Source organism: Strix uralensis, chromosome 8, assembly GCF_047716275.1.
Source record: "Strix uralensis isolate ZFMK-TIS-50842 chromosome 8, bStrUra1, whole genome shotgun sequence".
In the NCBI taxonomy this organism is placed as follows: Eukaryota; Metazoa; Chordata; class Aves; order Strigiformes; family Strigidae; genus Strix; species Strix uralensis.
Window position 1 is genome coordinate 30566783 of NC_133979.1, and position 22683 is coordinate 30589465.

Below are 22683 nucleotides of genomic sequence, written 5' to 3' on the forward strand. Positions count from 1 at the left end.
GCACTGCTGGTTGCAGCCTGTTACTGTGTCTCTGCGATTCCAGCACAGGACCTGGGGCTGACCCACATGCACAGCTCATGGAGGGGCCCTGCACAATTTTCTTTACCGCTCTGTGCCTGCAATGCTTCTGGTTCTGTGCACTCTGCAGCCAGGGGCTGGGGAATGGGCTGAATTTGACCCGGCTCATACTGGAATGACTGGGCCTCTCCCAGCCCTGCGCCTCTTCATGTTTGCAGGGGGTGGTTGGTGCATCAGGCAGAAGGTCATCAGCACTGGCATCCCCCAAGCCCTGGTCCTGCCCTCTCCCAGGCTGCTGGGGACCAGCAACTAACTAAACATCATCCTGCAGAGCAGGCTCAGTGTGTCTGAGCTCGGCATCCCCATCCTCAGTGTTTCCATGCCAGTCTCCTAAAACCTCCACGGGTGCCTTGCATCAAACCTGCTCCCACGCCTGCCAAAGAGAGGGGGTGGAAGGAAGGATCAGGCCCTCGGTGAAGTCTCTCTTTGAAAAAAAGGCAAGGAAAAAGTGAGAGATCTAGCAGGAGCTGTAAGTGCTCTAGCAAAGAAATCCAGCATAGAGACAAGCCGAAGAGCGTGCGGAGGCTGTGCACTTCAGTTAATTTGCTGCAAGTACTTTTTCCAAGCTATTCAAAAAGGGTTTCATCCCGCCAACCTGCCTGGCTGCCTGTCCCTTGCTGAATGCCGGCAGGCTTGGACCAGGCGATGCTTCCCCATGGCAAGGGGAGCTGGTCGGGGTGACACGGCCAGCTGGATGCAGCCGAACGGTTTCTGGTGGAGAGCAGAGAGGAGGACGAGTTCGCTGTAAATATTGCGGTCTGTTTATGAGGCTGGGTGTTAATCATGCACTGGAGAGGAGCTATTATTTTTTATTTGCAAGTGGCAGAGCCAAGCTGTTTCCGCCTCCCTCCACTTCCTGGTTCAAACTGGGGTTTTGTCCCCCCTGCACAGGCAAGGAGGCTGCGGAGGCCACAAACTTGCTGGCAGGACACCGTTTGTCCCCTCAGCAGACAGCCCTAGGCAGAGTGGGTGCTTTCAGGCACACTCCCAGCTCCAGCAGAGCCGAGTCCATCTCCGCTCTGGTACTGAGCAGAGACTGGGGCCCCACTGCCCCTCTCGCACAGGCTGGGATGCAGAGGTCCCCTCCTGCTCTGTGCAGGACTATGGTGTAGCCACACTCCCATGGTTGGACCCTGACCCCCTTCTTGTACACACAGCCCAGGGGTGGGGACACTGCCACGGCTTGGTGGCCCGATGGGAAAGTGGTGGCGGCCCTGCAGGGCCATGTCCAGGCGCTTCAGTGGGGCTCCGGCTCACTGCCCTGGCTGCGTTAGGGCTTTTTTTTTCCCCTACGTAAAACTTCTCACACCCAGTGAGGGTGTGAAAGCAGCGAGAGAAGAAAAGCCAGCTTATTTCTGACTCTGATGGAAGATCTTTTTTCCACAGCTTTTCCCCCTTCAAGACCCAGGATGGAAAGATGGGTGGGGGTATTGGGCTGGCTAGCGTCTGGGACATGGCCGGGAGACCGCAAGAAGTTGTGTGGATGGACCAGGTCACGCACGGGATGCACCTTCATCCTCATCCTCACGCCCGGGGGAATGAGAGTGCATCCCAGTGCTCCGGAGTGAGACAGGGACCTCTAAAACCACGGTGCAAACCCCCGCCTTGCTGCTTGCCCCTCTTCGCCTCAGTGTGCCCACCCGTAAGATGGGGTGACGCTGTGGGGTGGCCCCCCATGCCACGCAGCCGGCCGGGGGGAGCAGCGCGGCCCCGGGGGGTGGCCGGAGGAGGAGTGGGTCGGGACGCTGCCGGGGTGGCCAAGGTTTCCCCAGGGGACTGAGGGCTGCCATTTGCTGAGGCCGGGGGTGGAGGAGGGAGATGGACTCGACAGCTGTGCCAGGGAGGGGGAAAAACTTTCCGCCCGAAGTAGATACCGGGCTAAATATAAACCGCCTTTGGGCTGGCGCTTGGCCGGGACCCCCGGGGCGGCGGGCGGGGCCGCCACCCTTTACCCGCATCCCGGGAGGATGCTGGCTGCCACCCGGCCCCGCCGGCCCTCCCCGGCCGCCACCCAGGGCCGGGGGCTCCCCGCGGCCCGCGCCCGCCCGCCCGGAGCCGCGGGCGGCCTGCGAGTGCCCTCCAGCGGCAGCGGGGACGCGGCGGGTCCCCCCGGCCCGGCCGCCACCGGAGCGGTGGCACCGGCCCCCGGGAGAGGACCGCGAGGGACGCGGGTCTCGGCCACGCGCGAAGCGGGGTTTGGGGGCGCGGGGTGCTGGGGGGGGGGGGGGGTCACGTTTGGTAAGGGTTATAAAAAGTCTGGGGGCGCGGGCAGCCCCCTCGTCGGGTGTTTCTGTTTAATCAGCGCCATCAGCAGCGCCGCGGGCGAGGCCTTCCGAAGCCGAGCTCAGGGGCCACGTCTGCCGCTCGCCGACACGCGGCTCTCGGGCCCGCGGCCGCCCCGGAACCCTCGGGCCCGGCGCGCGTTCCCCGCGGGCGGCCCGGCCGCGCGTACCGAGGCGTGAGGGGGAGCGGCGCGGCGGGCGGACCCGGGCGGGCGGCGGGCCGCCATGGCGTCGCCCCCGCTGGCGGTGGCGGCGGCGGCGGGGAGCGGCGGCGAGGCGAGCTCGGGGTCCGAGGAGACGGGGACGGCGCCGCCGGGCCGCGACCTGGCCGCGCTCTTCGAGCAAGCGGCCGAGCGGCTGCCGGCGCTGCTGCCCGCCGCCAGCAAAGAGCAGCTGCTCTACCTGTACGCCCGTTACAAGCAGGTGAGGCGGGACCGGGGCGGCCCGGCCCGACCCGACCCGCGGCCCGAGCCCGGGCACCCCGCGGGCACCCCCCGGGGCGTGGGGAGCCGGCCGAGGAGCGGGACGGGGCGGTGGGCCGGTACCCGGGTGGCGGGGCCTGGGGCTCTCCCGGGGCCACCGGCCAAGGGCCTGCGCAGCTGCTGCACGGAACGTGGCGATGCCAAGTGGAAAAAGTGGTGTCAGGGGGTGCGGGGAGCTTTCTGTCCAGCGCAAAGTTCGCTTTTCCCGCAGTGAGGGTGGACGAAGTCTGGTAGGACAGAGTCCCGCTAACTTCATCCCGCTCGTCGTCCTGCCTCGCTCGGCCAGGGCAGCCCTGACGCCACGCCGCTCGCCCCTGCGGCGGGGACATCGGTCTGGCTTCGGCGGGCGGGTGTCGGTGTGGAGGATTTGGCCTTTGTTGTTGGCTGTGACAGGTCGCCGGTGGGTTGGTGGCCTGTCCCGGCGTCCAGTGAGTCTTTGTGGAGTAACTTGGCTGGTAAATAGAGCTGCCTGGCCAGTGTGTGCCAGGCTCCCTGCGTATGCTGGGTGATCAGGCCACTGGGACAGGTTAGGGGAGGTGTTGGAATGGTTTGTGGAGCACAGCTCGCGCTGATGCTCGCCTCCCCGTTACGGACATCGGGGATCGGCAGCGCTGACCTGCGCGTGGGCATTGAATCTTTGGGGTTTTGATGCGACCACGTGAAGGATGTGCCTGTGCGGATCTGTCTGTGGAGGGCTTTAGAGAGGGCTGGGAAGCTGAACTAGTTAGTTCTAGTTATTATGTTGAACGTGACTCCTTTTCCCGTTCAGTCCCTGTGAATTGCGCAAGCTATAGGATGCATCCTATGGGAATACACAATGTGACTTTTTCCTGCCTCTGTGGGAGAAGTTATGTACAACAAACAAAAAAGCACCAGTGAAGATACAAACGCCTGTAATAATCGCCCGACCTTTGTTGTAAGTATTGTCACACCTGGAAGACCAAAGAGTAAAAGTACAAATATGACTCAGGTCTGCGGCAAGAGATGCTGCCTTGACTCGAAAGCTGAATCCCACCCATTTGGATTAATAGTTGAAGTTGGGCGTACACATCTTCCCCATGGTTTTCCTCCCATATGGAATACCCTCGTCCTACTACTGCCACTTACAAGTGCTTTCATTTTTTAATGCAGTATTTAATTATCCTCTAAGCCGGTGGTTCCTAGGCTGTGCTTTGTGGACCATTAATTGTATTAAAAGCAGACTGGTCACATGAGGCTTTGTTTTCAGATTTTTCTAGTGCTTAAACAGGTTTCCAGGTTTCTCTTTCCCTTTTAAAGAAAAAGGAGGGTAGAAAAAAAAATACTAGGAGAACATTTAAGAATAACAAGACCATGCCTAGGATGAGATGAAAGGAAAGGTTGGGTTTTTTTTTTTCTCTTTTGTAGTTTTTTTAATCTGTATTCTCAGGAGATATATTGCAAATAACGTCTTGTTTTTTTCACTCTGTTGCAAATGCTTTGTAACTGTCCTAGGTGGAAATGGGAAGGCATTACCTGCATATCAGCTCGTGATTGTCAACAGACTCCAGAGGGTTTCCTGGTTTGAGCTCTGTAAAACCATTAAGGTGTTTAATGTTAAAAGTTATTTAAGTCAGAGGCTGTTTTGCAACAGTTTTGATACCTCAAAAAAAGCTGATAATTAACACTTGTGTCAGCACAGATTTCCAGTTGCCTTCAGCTGAGGGGAACGGGGCACTTCTGTCCTCTTCTCCTCTGTCCCTCTTGTCCCTGGCCAAGCAGGATGCAACAGCAAGTGCCCTTGTGCTCCTTGGTTTCAGGCTGTGCTTGGCTCCTGGGTTTCCGTGCCTTTGGCTGCCCAGTGCTGGCCAGAAAGGTGCCTTCTCTGTTACAGAGTGCCTGGGAGGGTAGTGCTGGCGGTGGAGATGGGAGAAGTTTGCTAGCACAGCTACTGCAGGATTATCCTCTGCTAACTTTGAGTTTTGCAGCGTTCTGTGCTTTAAATCACAACGAGAGCGCTTAATGCAAGTTTTCTCTATTTAATTATAGCAGCTGTATCAGTATGCATAATGGGCTGCTAATATATTACTTCGGTGGACAGTAGTATTGCTAGCACACAAAAGGTGCTGACTCAGATCTGTCCACTGTCCTTGATTTGGCATCCTTGTCTTTCCTCAGTTTAGTGTTTTATGTCACTAAGGGCTTTGATTTAAGATACAGCACCATCATAAAAGAGGTGACAGTAACAGCTGAGCTCTCTGTTAAAATACTGTGTATTATTTATTTCAAACTGTTTGGGTATATAGGCATTTTCCTGGAATTTTATTACCTTTTATTGGAGGCCATTTCAGGATTTTATTACTCTTCTCTCTGATTTTGTTTATGTGTCAGAGACTTGAAAATAAGGGAATTGCTTAGTTGTCATCTCCAGTGAGGTTTTTAGAAGATGTTGCTGAGTTTACGACTCTGCCCCAGAACAGGAGGAGGGACACACTAGTCGGCAAGGCTCTGGACTGGGACTGATTTCTCCCCCCCACTTTCTGTGTGGCTTTGGGCAAATCGCTTGTCTGTGCCTTGAGTCTGTAGTGGTGAAGATAACACTTGCCTGTTGTGTTGAGGAGGCGAAGAACTGAGGTTCAGAAACTAGTGATGGAGACCAATGTAGTGGTCATCGTTCAGAGAGGGGAGGGAATCCAGAACTTGCTGGAAAGGATCGGACTGAAAAAACTGCCCTGCCAGGAGGATGTACCAGTGCCTAAGTAAATGCTGAGAAGTGCAGCAAGCTGGAAACCCAGTGCCCTTGGCAAAACAGGGCTTATGCTGTCTCTCACTGTAGGCTCAAGAATATAATCCCGTTTTTGTTCTATAACACGATGCCACAAATTTGCCCTGAACTTGGGAGTTTCTGCCTGCAGCTTCCTGTTGCATGGAGCGGTGGAGTGGCGCTGACTCAGTGTTACCAGTGTCACTCTCTTTGGGACATACAGCCCCTTGGTCATCAGGGCTAGGACCCCTTGCCTTCTGTGGATGATGTTTGCTTGTTCTTCTCTACACTCTGCTTTCAGTCACTTGAGTACAGGGCTTTCCCACGGGTTGGGGGAGGTTAATGGGGCAGAGCTTTGGGCAGGAACAGGCAGAAATCCTGTCTTGCCAAATAAATTCAGCTTACTTGGCCCGTGTACGGTTAGAAGTCCTGCTTACAGTTTTTAGTCCTGCTGACCACGGAGGTGAGTTCAGTTCTTGTTACTACTCCATAGCTGTAGGCTGCAAATATGATTCACCTTACAAGATTTACAGTCGGGTAAGAATACTTGGCTGGAACTCCCTGCCATATAAATGTATTAGTTGAAAAATTAGCAAAGAGCCGTTTTACCACCACCACCGGGGTGGGGAGGATTGGAGATCAGTTGTGGAGTAAGGCGTAAGGAGGATCTCAAGATTTCTCACAGTCTGGACCAGCAGCTGAAGTTGCATGGGGCTGGTATACAGCGCTAACCTGTCTCTGAGCGTCTGTCTATCTGAGCACTCTTCTGAATGTTGTGACCTTCAGCTCTCAGGTGAAGGCTTTTATCCAAGGTTTCTAAATTTCCATTTTGGCCACAAATGGAGATGTCTGCAGACACTTCCCATTTGGAGCTGCCTGGGTCGTCTTTGTGCGATTCGTGAGTATAATGCCTGCAGACGACTCTGCATGCAGAAGCAATGCTAGGAAAGTATTTAATGCATTCTGGCTGTCTCTTTTTTTAATGCAGCTGATGAACTGTAAATGAGGAGAGCTAAGCATCAAGTGACCAGTCAGCCCCCTGGAGACCATCAGTAATTATTTTGTGGACACAGAATGAGAAACTCTTGACTTGAAATACTAATACAGGCTCTTGTCGTTCTGCTGATTATGGAGAAAAACAGCTTTTGAGGTCCTTCAGGGAAATAGCATCAGGACAGAGTTCTTCACAAAATTTTGCCCCCAGTATTTGTCAGCATTGGCATATTTAGCTAAAGCTCCTCTTGCTCAGCTGTCAGGCTCAGGTCCCCTCTAATGTTACATTCCTGGTTGGTTTCTGATGCATTATGGAGTCTTGCAGCAAAAAGAGGGAAGCCGAAACCTTTATTTTCTTCTTTCCAACAAAACCACTGCAAGGCTTTTTAATATATCTTAAAATAGCAAACAGGGCACAAGTGCACTTTTTTCCCCTCTTGATGGATGAAATTTAGCTACTGTTCCTTGATTTGTATTACTATCAATGTTACTAACAGTCTTTCCTGACACTAGAACAGCCTTTGAATGCCAAATCTAAAGAGAGGAAACTGCTGTCGTGTTTTGATGATGGCGGTGGAAAATTAATATTAAAACATATCATTTTTTTTATCCAACTTGGCCAATTTTTGCAGGTTAGCTGTTGAACTAAAGAATTGCCAAGCAGGCGTTTTCCATACAGATAATGAATTTGCATTTTATTTCCATGTTTGTTTTGCTTTTTAAAACAACTGGTCCAATCCACCTCTGAGCACGGGAGAAAACATTTACGCTACATGAATCCTGACTGATTTATTAGAGGACTTAACCGTTGCTAGCTCTTTCTCGTGTTTCTCCATGAAATGCGATATGTTGTTTTAAAGGCCGGCTAAGATGTTCTAATTTGAATGAATTGCTCACTGGGAGACAGTCAGATGTACAGAAAATTAATTTCAGTTAGTCACTCATATCCTCTAACACTTTAAATGAAAACATAGTGTAACTAATAAATATCTCTTAGCATGGGCATGCTCTCTTTAAAGCCTGATTAATGATTCCATCCTCAGCATAAAATCCCCACCCTGTTAAGGTGAAGAATTGTTAGTTGATTTAAGCACTTCACCTGCCTGAACACTTGAGCATATTTCATAAAACATTTGATGAATGCAGTTTAGTTTTGCTTGGCTAACAAAATGTTCAACCAGCAGCCTTTGCCCACCTCCAGAACATCCCTGTGTTCCCTCCCTGGGGTCTGTTTAAATCCCCCATCCGTGCTGGGCTTTCTTTGCACGGGGCTGAGCCCTGTGTTAGGAGGACTTGCTGCAATAACTGCTTCCCAGGGGCTGTTGCATTTGGAGCTGTGGTTCTGCTCTGGCTTCCTACAGTCTTTCATCCATCATCCCTGTGGGATATACAGCACTTTCATTTAAAAAAGGCAAAAAACCCAAACAAACAGAAAACCCCAAAACCCTGTGTTTTGTGTAAATTCTTTCCCTATCACAATGTTTTCATTTCAGTTAGATTAATTTGGCCAGTGACATCTGTGCCCAAGGGGCTTTATTTTCTGTGAGAAAGGGGCACTGATAACAGCCAGATCTCGTGGGTCCTGACCCATATTCCCTGGCTCTTCCATGCAGGGACAGAGGCACATTCACTTATACATTCTCCTGAGTCGACTTCAAGAAAATATCTCTGTTACTCAAACCTCAACCTGCTAATTTCTCTGTTCTTGAGGCAATTGTCAGCGCTGGCTGGCTTCATTGCAGGAACGTGGTTGTGCCTTTGGAGCCCTGGGCAGGTGATGCCTCTGTCAGTCCTCTGTGTCCCCCTTTGTGGGTGAGCTTACAGAGGAGCTATGGCTGCTAGGCTTTGCTGCAGCAGGAGGAAGGGCTTTGTATCTGTCCCATCAGTACACCACCCTATGGAAAACTGCCTGAATCCCACTGGCACCGAGTCCATTTTACAGTGGCTGTAAGATTATTTTGTTTTTCCATGTATCTATCCACCAATTCTGGCTCATTCCCTTGTTTCCTCATGTTTCTTATTTCTCCCCCCACATTTTAATTTCTGGCTTAGCTTGTGACAGACTGGTTCACCTCTGGCACTCAGGCCTTGACTTGTCTCTCATTCAGTGCTCCCTATGCAGGGGGATGCCTCGGAGCAAATTCAGAAGCTGCTTGGCATTGCTTTGCTCTGAGTTTGTCCCCTTGCCTTCCAGAGGACCTTGAAAATAATTAAAAAAGTCTGTTCACTCGAGTTTTGTGCGGAAGGAGGTGAATTTCAGCCTTAATGAATAATCATCTCTGTAGAAACCCTAATCAACAGAATTTTTCTTGATACTGGTGGAGGATGAGGCATTTGGCTGGGTAATAAACATAACATTAAGTGAGAAATCACTTGCTGGTTATCCCTGTTGGGTAATGCATGCAGAAGAAATGAGCTGCATAACAAAATTGCTTCCCTTGCATCACGCAAAGAAAACACAGGGGTGCAGAGGTGCTAATAACTGCAAGAGAACTAAAATGAGGGTAAGATGGGATTGAGTTGTATCCGTTCTTTCCTTCAAAAACCTTTCCTCTGTCATAAGAACAGAATTACAGTGAAACCATCAGAACACAGTATTTCTTTAGTCAAGCCCCCTTCCCTTTGCTTTGTTCTAACCGCAGGAAATTTCTTTTCTTTAGGTGAAATTTGGAACCTGTAACACTCCCAAGCCAAGCTTCTTTGATTTTGAGGGAAAGCAGAAATGGTAAGATGAAATCCTTGTAATTCCTAGCAATTTCTGGCTCTACTTTTCGTTGCATCTTGTCTCATCTGTTGACAGATTATGGATCTAGAGGATGTCAACTCTGAGAGTCTGCCACTGAACTGTCTTTAAAATCCTTTGTTTAATAAGGAAATGTTTGCCTGCTATGCCTGATGCAGGCATGAAATACCAGATTCCTGTATTTACCTTGTTCACCCAGAATTAGCCTGCATACAACAAAAATTTTGTGTAAATAGGTACAGCTTTACAAACAGCTTTGCTTTGTGAACACAAACTATGTTCCAGCCTGGATCAGGATCTCCTGAAAGATCCTTTCACAGTGGAGTGCTGCACTGACAGCGGCCATTCATGGCTTCAGAGAAAGGTTGACCATTTCAAACTGAGTGAAAGATGGCTTTGCACCCCCTGAAAGTATTTAGATGAATCTGTTCACTATGTTCCACTGATGACACCTTAAAAACACAGTGTGCTGTCTCCAAGTGGCTCACTGATGTTTTGATGTCTTTCCTAGGGAGGCTTGGAAAGCCCTGGGAGATACCAGCCCTCATCAAGCTATGCAGGAGTATGTTGCTACAGTGAAAAAACTGGACCCCAGTTGGAATCCACAGGTAGGAAACATGAAAATACTGTTCAGAAAACAAACCGGTATTTGTCTTTGTAAAGCTGGTTTGCCTTTATACAGATTTTAATTGCTGCATGGCAAACTTCATTTTGAGCAGATTAAAGTCTAAATTCATTTTTAAAACTCTCCTTTTGTTATGACTGAAACACGAAGACCCATCTCATTCATAATTATCTTCATTACAGTGAGCGCATGCACAGGGCTGGCTTGGCTGTAGTGATCTAATTTATTTTGCTTTTATTGGTTCATGCTGTATTTAGCATGTAAAGATACTTTTTATCCTTTTCTCATCTTTCTCTTTTCAACTACTATTTAAATGTTGATCAATACAAAGTAATCTCCATGAAAGTGACATGAACTGCGTGATCAATTCTAAAAATGTTTCCTTTTTGTTTCGATGCAGCAAATTACCAAATCTGATTATGATTAGGTACTCCAACATAACAAGTGTATTTGTAAGTCCTGGATGTGTGTGTTATAGGGAGAATGTACTATCATTTTAATTAATCAGTCTTTCATCTACCAGGTTTATTACTAGATTGAATATTTAAAGATATCTCCCTGTTTATAGACTGATTTTTATACAATTTTTAAAGAGGATTGCTCTTTAGAAAAAGTACTGCCTTTGATTGGAGATATTTCACTAACAGCAAAATGCTGAAGGCATGGTAATTTCTTTTCATGGTAGGAAATTGATTCTTTTTTGGTCCTGCGCTTTGGAAGCAAAATCTTGTGTTGAGCACAAGCCTCTGGATCAAGAATTTCATTCTCAGTTGTCTTCTGATGCTGTTCTGGAGACTTAAGAGTAATTGTTTTTTCTCCACTCATTCATGTTTCATGGTGTTGATCCTGGTTTTGCAGCAAAGAAATACTGTCATTTAGAGGAAACCCTTTTTAATGCCCTTGGGGAAAACAGTTTTATATGCTGTGCAGTGCAGTTAGCAATATGCTGTGAAGTGCAGTTAGCAAAAGCTAGCTGCATACTGTGTAAATTCCTGTCCAATTCTCATACAGAAATAATTTACAAAGAATCCATGTATGATCCTGAATGAAGAAAGTGTTTAGTAAAGTGAAACATGAATATTCATTAAACAATGAAAAAAAAAACACCAAAAAAACAAAACAAAAAAAACCCAAAACACCCAACACTTTCCTGAATTTTTATGAGTAGAGCTTCTGTTCATAAAAAGACTTCTCATGCATGGTGACAAGCTTAGCTTTGGATACTCCCTTCACTTTCTTGCCTCAGAGAAATACTTATTGTCCAGGTGTGACCTTCAGGTTACAAAACTGTCAGCTAGGAAAGTGGAATGATCTGTTAGTTTGTTAATAAAAATTTTTAAAGAAGCTGTATAACAAACAAACAATGGTTTGCAGCACTGCTCCTCCCTTCTTGCCCTAAGCTGAGAAATGAATGCCTGTGAGCATGTTTCTTCCCATCGCTGTCCTTGCATAAGCCTGTCCCCAGGACTCAGCAGAAACTAGACCGTGCTGGGTAATGCTGTTGCACCAGCGTGTTTGCTCATTCATGCGTTCCTCTGTCCTCCCTTTTTGAATAGTTGATACAAGAAACGTGGGCTTGCAGGAGGAGAGCGATGCTGGAGCTTGAACCGAAGTTTATGTGAAGGTGGCAGGACTGAGTCGTCAGAGTGGTTTAAAAAAATGTGATTTTTCTTTCTTTAGATGCTTTTGTTGCAGTACTTCGATAGATACTCTTCTCTCACTCATGTAACTGTGCATATATTCCCTGGCTTTTTGAAGCCAATGATTTGTTTTTCCCTCTGTGTGGTCTCAGGGCACGGAGCTATAATGCTGAGGAAAATCTGTAGGGTGTTAGCTGGTTTACTGTCCCTGCACCACTGCACAGGAGGTTTCTTGTCCTGACTCTTTCCTCTTCCTGTGCCTTGCTTATGACTGAGCTAGTCTTAAGAGATCTGAGTGCTTTACATTGAAGGAATATGCTCAGGTGCAGAAAGGCCTAGCAGAGGAAGTTACATTAGCAGAGAATGTAATTTAAAAGTTAGCATTAAAATATAGGTGACATTGCTTTCTTTAAAAGAAATCACCCGTCCTTCATACTACATCTTCCTTTTAACACTTTTATATGACCAAAATGCTATCAGGAGTCCTCTCACTCTGATCTGTCTCATATTTCTCTGTACTCTTTTTTTTTTTTTCCTTCCCCCCACCACCCCATAATCCACCTTCTGGAGCCACGAGAGGGAGCTCTGTTCTTTAAAATGATGGAGATGCATGTGTCAGGGGATGGAGATAAAATAGCTATTTGAGTCTTCAAATTTCAGATTGGATTTATAGAAAAGATCTGTGGGTACATTACAAGGTGCTTCATCACTGTCATTGTGTCTTCTTTACATGCTCATCTGCTGGGTTCCTTTGAATTTTTGTTACGTTCAGTAGATCATGAATGAAATACTCCTAGTATTTAGTTAAAAGCAAGATAAAGTGCTTGGTACAAATTTGAAAAGTTCAGCTTTCAGATCATTGTGAATCATAAACAGTAATTACAATACAACAGTGTTGAATTTCTCATTGTACAGCTTCATGAATTTTGCTATTGTAAAGCTTTCTCAGTATTACCTATGTATTTTCTCTTCGAGGGTTCATCTCATCCCTTCAAGTTGTTCTTGTGTGATATCTTAAATCCTCCTCCGTCTCCTGTTTCATATTTTTGCAAAGGGTTTTAAATGTCTTGATCCTTTAGTACTAAATATGCAAAACTTAAAACTTAGAAACACCTTATTTTTTTTTCATATGTTAATTTTTTTCTCAGGAGGTTTGCTGCTGTTCTGCAGCTTTCAGACTGTCAGTATTTCTCTTAATAAATAGAACAGAACTAAATGCAGCATTTCTTATGCAGTCCAAATAGATCCACTTCTACATTCCTTTTTCTTGATTCTTCACTGATTCATTCTTTTGTATTGACTTTGCAGTTTCTGTATCTTCAGCATCAGGCTGTAACTGCTATAATTTAGTAGTCTTAGCTTGGTTTGGATGGAAAAAAACCCAAAAACATTTTGGTGCAGTAGGAACACCCTGAATTTGTATTCAGAAGCAATGAGAACACCAGTAGCAACCAAAATCTGACCTGTTGCCTCCTACTCCTGCACAGTAGTTTGGAGTACCTGCAGTTTATTAGACAACTGAATGTGGACAGGGAGTGGCACAGCTGTTCCCTGGTCTGTGAAGCTGGTATGCCACTTTTGACAGCAGAGACACATCTGTTGGCTCATCTCTGTGGCTATTTCTAATGTGTTTTAGTTTCTTCTTCACCCTTGCTGTGAGCAGGTTGTCTGATAGTCATGCCTAATCTTTTCTTTCAGAGCTTTGTCTAAAACCTGGAAATACATGATCATATTGCAATTTTGTTTGCTAGGAAAACTTTAAAATAGCAGATAATCTAAAGGATATTAGGTGACATCCACTGCCTTTACTTTCATGAAGCTGCAGGAATCTCCTTGCTGTATTTATCTGGAACTCAGAAGTCTAGAAGTGCCAATCACAATTGCCTTTCTAGATGCTTTGCAGTTAAGTCTTCTTATGTTGGCGTGGGTCTTACTGTGTGTTGCCTTGTGGGTTGTTTTGTTCCTTTTCCCAAGAGCAGCTGTTAGTAGGAGGTCAGGACTATACTTTTCCATGCTTGTCTCCATTCTCCTCTTGATGCAGTCTTCCTTCGTCATCTTCTACCTTTTAGCGCATCTCTTGTTTCTTGTTCTTGTGAGTCATTCCTTTCAGTCTGAAGTTCCAGGCAGTGGAAAGGTAATTGCTTGGACCAGCTCAGCTCTATTTGCATATTTCAGAGACATCACCTGTCCTTCAAGTCTATTCACTCTTCCTCCAGAACAGAGAATAATTTATGAAGGAATTCTTTTGCATTCGCTATCCTTAAACAGAAATGTTTCACGCTGTCAACACCTCCTGTGCTTTGGGTCCTTCAGAGAGGTATGTGTGTCCTGGCTGCTTTGCTTCTCGTACGTTCACCTGTGGTCTCTCTGCTTTACTGGCAGCAAATGACGTGTTGCTTTCGGTGGCCTTTGCTGATGTGCGTGAGAGTTTGGCGATGATGTTCCGCTGCTCTCCCTGCCAGCCACCTGCAGCTTATCGCCTACGCGTGCTCATCCCTCTGCCCCCTCGCAGGCTGTGGCTCTGCGGTACCCGCTGTTGTGGTGCTGTCCTGCAGTCTCAGCAGTGGATTTGGTGATTTAGGGAGGCTCACCTTCACCAGCTGCTTGTGTTGCATCTTCATGCAACAACTTTGTTCTTGCGCACATCATTGTCTCTACTGTATAATTGGGCACTTCTAGTACTTGCAGTTTTTGAGACAGTCTTAGTGGCTGTATTTCCATTCCCCCACGCACTCTAAAATTTGAATCTTTGTCATGTATTTGGTATTACAAATCCCCATTGGTTTTAAGCAGCCAGATTTTTCAAACCTGAGGTTGATGGGGGAGTTTTTGTCCGCAGGCACTGACCATCCAGAGGCGGGAGCGGGACAGCACCTCTTTTGCTCGGCAGCATTGTACACATCTCTTCAGCTGAGCTCCTGTCACAAGGGACGTGGGTGGAGGTGTGTTCACGACACTGCAGTGACGTGGTTAGGAGCTGTTATTGATTGTTTCTTGTAACAAGACGGTTATATGGCACAGCTTAAACAATAAAAATAAATAATAAAAAAAGCATCCAGATTTGCTCATCAGTTTTAGCCTTCCATTTGCTGATTGCAGTTTTGGCATCTCTTGGTTCTAAATATTTCCTTTTTCTATTTGTTATATTGCACATTTACCAGTTCCAATCCCAACACGTTGTCACTAACTTCAGTGGCATCCTTCCCCAAACACTTAGAGGCCTTCTTTCTATTTGCTTTGACTGCTGAAACTTGCAGGAGAACTTACTGATTTTCTATTTCTATATTTTAAAACAAAATTGGCATTTTAACTTGTTTGACTTGACTTCACTAATAATGCACTCTAGTAAGATTTCTGCTGTGTAATGAGGAAAGTTGCATATTAGGAGCATCTGAGGAGCAGAGACATCTCTAAGGCAAAACAGGAACAGAGTTCAAAGAAAATAGACTTTCACCAAACATCTTTTTAATCTCTTAAGGGTTTGAAATTCCAGTGCTGATGTTTGCAGGGGAGAAAGCTGCCCGTGATTTTTCAACTACTGTTCTGTGCCTTGTTTGAGTAGAGGAGGATTTATTTCTCTGTACTCTGGACCAAGTAGTCAATAGAAGTAAAATACCTCTGTGTTGGCGTGGGAGCACTGAGTCACAGTGTTTGGAGCAACCAGGGAGAGGACCCCTGGGGAACAGACAGTCAGTCTCGTGAGAAAGAAAAACTTCAGAGTGAATAAAATAACAAATGCACTATTACTGCAGGCTCAGAGCTGTCCAGTAAGCTGGAAAAGCTGCAGGAATAAAGCAATTGGTTTGTCCAGTGGCCAGCGGGTGTTTTTGCAGGAGGTACTGCAGGGGGCAATATTTGACAAGGTGGGTGGCCAGTTACCCTGTGCTCAGGGCTGGGCTCCATCCCCCTTCCTCCTGTTGAAATAACCTTTCTCTATCACAGTTTAAATGCAACAAGCAAGTTGAAACTAAAACGTGGAAAAGAGAATTTTCAGTTCGAGGATACAGTGACAAGCAGGAGAAACAATTTCCAGGTTCGCAGAGGAGCTGAGTTTGTATGTACGCTTTTTGTAGGTTGCACCAGGTGTTACTGAAATACGTTGACGGATTTAAATTGATGAGCCTCTTGTATTGAAGTAGGATCTCTAAGGCAACTTAAAATTTCTGTAGTGACTCAAATTCAAACTGTGTATCCAGTGACATTAAAACAGGCATTTGGAAATCCAAACCTGCATTTTTCTTAAATTTGCACTCATTGCTGAAATCTGGCCTGTTCGTGTCTGGATCAAGAAGCTTTGCTCTTTTGCCTTTACAGGTTTTATGTTTTGTCAACTCCTAAGAATTATACTAGTGAATGGTAAATCATACTGTAGTTTCAGGATGAAATCTGTGGATTTCTTGGTTAGTACTGCAGGCTGGAAATTAAGAAATGCAGTAGAAAAAACTGCAGTCTGTAAACAAAATGAGTGCACCCATCATGTTTTCCTGTTTTGTCTCTCACTCAAACAGATGTCTCCCTTGATAATCTGTCCAGGCAGCCACCTTTTGTGGTTGGGAAAGAGCAGCAGAGTGACGTGGGCAGGATTACAAGGGGGATGGAAAGAGCAGGAAGGGAGAAGCCCTGTTTGGGTCTCTGCCTGTCGGAGCAGCAGTGTATTCACACGCCTGCGGTGCAGTTTACTTTGGGTCAGCGTCTCCATTTATGGCTTGCTATACTGCAAGGTCAAAAACTTTGAAAATAGTGACTTTACTTCTTTTGTAGTATAAAAGCAATTTAATTGCATCGTGTAAAGTGGGGACTAATCGAATTATGGCTGTGCTCCTTAAAGCTTGCCTTCCTGTGCCATGCTAATGCCGCATGCTGGGGAGAGGAGCCTCCTGTGTTCCTGAGCTCCGCAGCAGTGCTGCCAGCATCTTTGCTCTTCACTGCTGCCCTTCCTTTCTGGGTTTGTACAGATCCTTGGGTGTCACTTCACCCTCAGTGAATTTTGTGTTTGACTTTTTGTTTGGTTTTACCCAAATGTTGAAAGTTGTACTTAAGAATAAAAACTGTAACAAAATGCTAGAAACAAACTGCACTGTTTGCAGTGTATTTTGAAAGCTATTTCAATGGATGACCACATTGAATTGTCTCGGTATTTGCTTCTTCCATAAACTCTAATCAAGCTCTTCCACTTTAAAAAAACAAAACAAAACAAACCCCAAAAAACAAAAAAAACCCACAAAACCAAGAAACCCCCCAAAAAACCCCAACAACACAAAAACCCCAAACTACCAACATCAAAAAAAGCAAACCTGTATTTTTTTTATTCTTTTAACAGAAAAGGCAGCACTAGAAACTAAACTCATCCACCCCAGGCTTCTGGATTTGGGGCACGTAAGACTGCAACGTCCTCTGGGTTTATGCAGCCTCGCAAGCTGCAGAGTTGGGGTTTTTTTGTGAACCACCCTGGGGTGTGTGATGGGTTGGTATACATCCTGAGAGGGGTTAGGTCTTAACACACAGAGGGATTCTGCCCTGCTGCCTTTTGCCAGCTGTGCGAGGGACAGTCTCTAGTATGCAAGCGGAGTCGGTGGTAGCCGCAGCCTTCCTGCGGGAGGGAGTAATCTGCGAGGTGCATGGCTAACAAAACCTCGCAGTTTGTGTACACCTTACTTACACATGCAGGCAGTGACCCACTTTATTTTATTCAAGTTGGAAAAATGGCAGTTTATTAGCTGCACAGGTTAGGCCTTGAGTGTTTCAACTTTTGGAGCATGCTTTCAGAACCAATTTTTCTTACTAATAAGGGGATGTTTTCTTGTTCCCGTTGTGTAAGACAGTAAAATATCACACTACAAACATGAACTAAATTTCCCTGTTCTTCTGCAATAAAGGTGGATAGTGTTGCATCCTTTGCTCCTCTGTACCTTCTCATGAGGAAAGTGTGCTGATGCTTTAAGTACTTGATATAGGTCCTACTCATAAACAAAGCTGTCCATAGGTTATTTGCTACCTTTCTGTCGCTGTCTTTGCACATGTAACTGTTTATCAATTTTATTCCGTGCAAGATAGCTCAGCTCTGGCAAATCAAGTAGAAGGTAGTTGTCGCCTGCCTGCTTTGTTGTATAGACTGTTATGGTCTGAGCAGCAAATCACATTCTGTTTCCTACTTATACTTGCTGTTTTTCAAAGCAGCACAGGCTCATGAGCAGTGCTGGTCCTCACTCAGTACCGTGAAGATAAGCCCCATCCCTTGGCTGTTGCTTAAGTGAGGGAGCTGATTAATAAAATAGTATCTGTAACTTCTGTTCGTAACGATGACAGCGTAGATGGGAACTGGCAGTTGTTTGCCATGAACCCATGGCCTGCGGATGGAGTTGTCAGAGATGTCCTGAGGATGCTTTGTTCTAGCAACTCACTCGCATGCCAGGCACTGGGGTACTGTGCTAGTGGGGCCATCAGCCGTGGGGGTCTGGGATTTTGCCTGTGGACAAGCTTGATAAATTATAGGGCTTTCTCTCTCCTGCAGCTGCATTTTATTGTAGAGCACAAAACAAAATGCCAGATCCAGAGTGAGATTTTCAGGTTTTTGGAACTGTGGTTCTGGCAAGCTGTACAGAAGTGAAAAAGTTAAAATGAACAAGTGTCTCATAGTAGAAATATAAACAGCTGGAATATGTGTCAGCCTCCTACCCCCTGGGAGTCTGTTGGATTGTTCTCTTTGATTTTACATCTCTACAGAAATTTATGGTCTCAGCTCCTTTTATTTATGACATTGCAATCCTCGTTCAAGCGATTGATTGAAATACAACGGTGCCAAGCTGCAAGCCTGTATTTTAGAAAGGTTGAAGTTTAGAAAGCAGACCAGCAATGCAAACAGTCGTGTATTGAAAGCTGCACTGGAATCCTGTACAGAGGTTGCCCGTGTTTCTATGTTCCTAAACTTCTTCAGACTAAAGAATTATCATGCTAAGGATTTATATCTCTTCTTTCTCCCTCCTTGTAAGCTGCCTGGTCTTGCTAAAAACATACTGTGTGTTAAATATGCAACCTTGCTAGCCCTGCAAGGGCTAACTTTTGCTTGTAATGATGTTAGCTACTATTTTTCCAGCTCAGATCCAGCAGTGCTGATGCACTGTGTTGTTAGTGTACTGTGGGCAGCATAATATATTCTCTTGCAACTACTTGAATGTAATAATAGTTGTTTTCTGGAATTACAAGCAGAAAATTGGGGGGCTCGTCATTTTTGGCTACCAGATTTTGGTTACACATTTAAGCAAAGATGAAATATTTTTCTTTTTGAATATGTCAATGAATTAATTTTCATCATCTTGCACTAATTTAAAAAAAAATCTAGTACTATCTGGAATGTATTCAGAAAAAAGAATAATTAGAGATGTAGCTCTGCCTTGCTGATGCTGCGTGTGCTGCTGCAGCATAGTGATGTGTGTGGCATCCCAGCGTCATGATTCCTGGCTTACTGGTGGATTCAGACACTGCATGCTTGCCAGATATACCAGAGGCAACTGAAAAAAAAAAAATCAAATAAATTTAAATATATATATCAAACTACTGGCATTCAATGGTGACAAGATGTAACAGAATGAGGTAAGGTACTGTATTGTGTAACCTTCTGTGCAGCAGGGACCTAGCTGCTTTTTTCTTTCCCCCTTCATAGATGCCCAGAAGTAACAGGTTTTGTTGTATGTCTGTAGTGCACAAGTCGCAGTCCCAGAGCACCTAGTTATTCTGTGATCCTGCAGCTGTGGGATTGGAGGCATGGGACACAGCTGAGCTCTGGGATCTTAAAAACTTCACTTGAGCAAGTGCTCTCCTAGCTGAGAAAGTGTCTCAATATCAGAGAAGGACCACCAGATCAGGTTTAAGTTGCTGCTGATCCTCTGCTGAAGGTTGTTGCTAATATGGCTTAGTTGACAGAGGATGCTGATACTTCCGGGGAGCACCTAAGATACTGGTTTAAATTGAGATGGCAAAGTTGAATTTGTTAAGATGTCAGACCAAAAGCTTGAAGTGGCTGAGATGCAACCAGGTGTTGCCCTCTGCCATTTGTGCCTTGAGGTGGCAGTTTCTGGCAGGGCAAAGAAGGGTTGTAAATGCCATGTGCAGTTTTCATTTGTTGCAGATTTTAAGCAGATTTTAAGGAGATGAGAAGCAATGCTGCTTCTCCCCAGCAACAAAAATGTGGATAACAAAAGTATTGAAAAACTTGTTTTTATGAAGCAGAGGTGCGAAGCTGGAAGCAGAAAAGAGCAGTGTTGTGGCATGAGGAGTGACTCCACCAGCAATCAAAACTTTCATGTTAGGTTCATTTCTATACTGAAACTCCACTGGCTTAAACAAGTCAGAGAATGAAGCTTTCGGTAGCGCTGGGCAATATTACAAAATTGGGGTTTGGGGAGGTTGCAGCACGGACTGACGGAGGAGAGGTGTTGAACCAAGCAGGATGCTGTCACGTGCTGTAGAGACAGGGGAGGTAAGCAGGCAGCAAGATGCAGTTAGGAGCGTGGGACAGAGGCAGAAAGTGGACCGGGCTGAACATCAGCCTGATGTAACAGGAGGTTTCGGAAGGGGAGGAAAACCAAATAGGAAGTTACAAGGAGAGATGGGGAGGACCAGGAGGGTAAGAGGTGCTTTCTCTGCACAGTCTTAGCTTCCTGCTGGCCAGGTCGCTTCCCAAGCAGCAGGGAGCCTCCCTGACATCTGTGGACCCCAATATTTTCCTGGGGTGCCCAGAAACCTAGAAGAGCCTGATAAATCATGTACCCAAGTCCTGTCGCCCTGGATAGCAAAGTGAGATGATGAGTGAGGGTGGGAAGAGCAGGCACAGTCTTCTCTGCTTGTGGCATGAGGTGGGAATTCAGGAGGTGAGCTTTGAGTTGCTCTGCAGCTCGCTCTCGAGCTTGTGGTAGCCTCTTGTCAAACTACTGCTCCTCTTTTGGCCAGCACCCCCCCAGGCTCTGCTAGCAGCTCGAGTGTTTTAAATAGGGAAGAGTGCAACCTCTAATTAAAATATCCAATTTTTCAAAGTAATTGAAGCTGTTGCAGAACTTTCAGCTTGCTGTGTCAGAGGCTGTTAAAAAAAATAATTCAGGAACTTGGGTAGAAGTTACGTGTTTATCTTACTGTGGAGTATGTAATGTCTTGATTTTTAGGTGTGGAGTTATAGACATTTACTTGATGGTATTCAGAGACAGGGAGGGTGCATGTACCCTGCTGCTTCACATGGGTTTGGGAAGGCTGTTTTAAAAGGAGAATGTGTTAATTAAAAATAGCATACGCTTTTGGTTAGGAGAAAATTGCTGTAATTGTTTTGTGTATAACATAAGCTATAGCATAATTAAGCTGTTTCTTTAGTGAAAATACAGCTTTTCGTGTTAAAAGAGGTTAAGTGGTTATGTTTAGCTTGTTCTTTACACGAAGTATCAAGGAGGTATTGAGTGTAATTACTGGAGATTAAGATTTTGTTTGGATGTTAGCTAACACATTGGTTAATGTCTTGTAAATGCTATTTGTCTCATAGAGTGGAAGAAGAGTTATACTTTAAAAGAGCAGGTATTGTCTAGTACTTAGATAGTTGGGCACTATTGTACGCAATTACTCCTATTGTAAGAAAAGGTGGCACTCCTAAAATGTCTCTAGAGCATCCTGTAAGTATTCTGAGCTGAACTAACCAACACAAAGGCATGGAAAGGCTCAGACACAGTCAAGGCACAGTACTAAAGGCTGTTCAGCAGACAGCTGCCTCCAGATCCTGCTGCATCCTTCTGGCTGAGCCTGCGCAGGGTTACACACACTAACTTCAGAAACCTCCTGTTCCTGCTGGGGTGCTCTGATCCTTCCCTTGCCTGAGTCTGGTCTCTTCATTCTGCCATTTCTCTGTCTGCAGAGCTCATAAATCCATGCCTCTGCCTTCACGACCCACGTCTGTTGGAGAAAACAAATCTCAGTGGTGCTGGTCAAGCAGCCTTGGAGCCATTCCTTTTCTGAATGGGGAAATTGGCCTCTGCCACTGCTGCGATGCTGTCTGGCCCAGTGTCGCTCCAGCAAGCGGAGGATGAATGTGTCAACAGGCAGGCTGGGGGTGGGGGCTGATGTCCTTTTTTTTATTTCTCAAAAGTTAGGATTGCCTTCAGCTTTCAAGCTTCAGAGTGCATGTTTCAGCCCAAGCTATGTAGCCTTTCAGTATTTCGAGTTTGGCTCGGAATATATTTCTGGCTGATACAAATGCCTGTGTAAATCTATATAAATGAATGTCTTGTACTAGATTGACAAAAAACAGCAATTACAGTACAGTGTTTTTATCTATAGCTTGGTCCCCTCTGCCTGGGCATTTGTGGATTTTCGTATGGGTGATGTGACAAGTGATTGATTGCTTCCAGGACTGAGGATGCAGTGCTCTGTGATCCCCCGTGAAAGCCTCCGACGGCTGCAAGCTGCCTCACGCAGGAAGGGGGCAAACGGGCCACTCGCTTCACCCTTTGGTCTGCAGATGGTGGGAGTCTGCAAGTTACTGCAGAGCTCACAGAAAGGACGTGAGGAGAAGAGTCTGCTGGTGGTCTTGTTTGCCACCTCCGTATCTGTTTTTCCATTTTAAAAAAGCTCCACAAATCAAACACTGTGGGAAGCCACCGCATTAGGGTTTTTTTGATTGAGCATATTATTTCATTCCATGCATATGTTAAATTGTGTACAGTGAGTCATGAAATCACAGCTACTGGCAAGCATAAAACTTACTCAAAATTATGTTAACATTTTGCATTTATTTCCCCTCCCCTGACTGTCTTTATTACTAATTTCAAACTGTGATTATGGTGCAGTTATTAATTAACTCATAAGTTAAATGAGTAATCTGGAAGGCCTTGTTTTAGATCACAGCACTGTTTAACTATGACATTAATTATAGTATGTTTGTTTTTATTTCTTGATGTAATCTGGAAAATATTTTCCCTTAGATTCTGTTTCTTAAGAGGAAATTCTGTGATGAGATTTAAAAGAACCAGAAAACTTTTTTTATGTAGCCATTCATGGAATATTAACTAAACTGTCCCTGCAACAGTTAAAACAAAACAAAAAAACCAGCCCCACATTTCCCTGTGGAGTGTACTGCCATTTTTT

At 45.8% G+C, this 22683-nt stretch overlaps 1 protein-coding gene across 3 annotated transcripts in view; it reads left to right on the forward strand.

Moving 5' to 3' along the window:
• The first annotated feature begins 2547 nt into the window (after nucleotides 1–2547).
• The window catches only part of ACBD6 (acyl-CoA binding domain containing 6), an 89992-nt gene continuing 69856 nt past the window's right edge, over nucleotides 2548–22683 (forward strand). For 2 of the 3 annotated variants that reach the window (XM_074876953.1, XM_074876955.1), the window contains exons 1-3: nucleotides 2548–2783; nucleotides 9218–9282; nucleotides 9812–9908. In XM_074876953.1, coding sequence (XP_074733054.1) covers nucleotides 2586–2783; nucleotides 9218–9282; nucleotides 9812–9908 — 360 coding nt within the window. In that variant the 5' untranslated portion in view covers nucleotides 2548–2585. Of the gene's footprint in view, nucleotides 2784–2925; nucleotides 3759–9217; nucleotides 9283–9811; nucleotides 9909–22683 lie in introns of those variants that run through there. The other variant, XM_074876954.1, reaches the window with a different exon arrangement.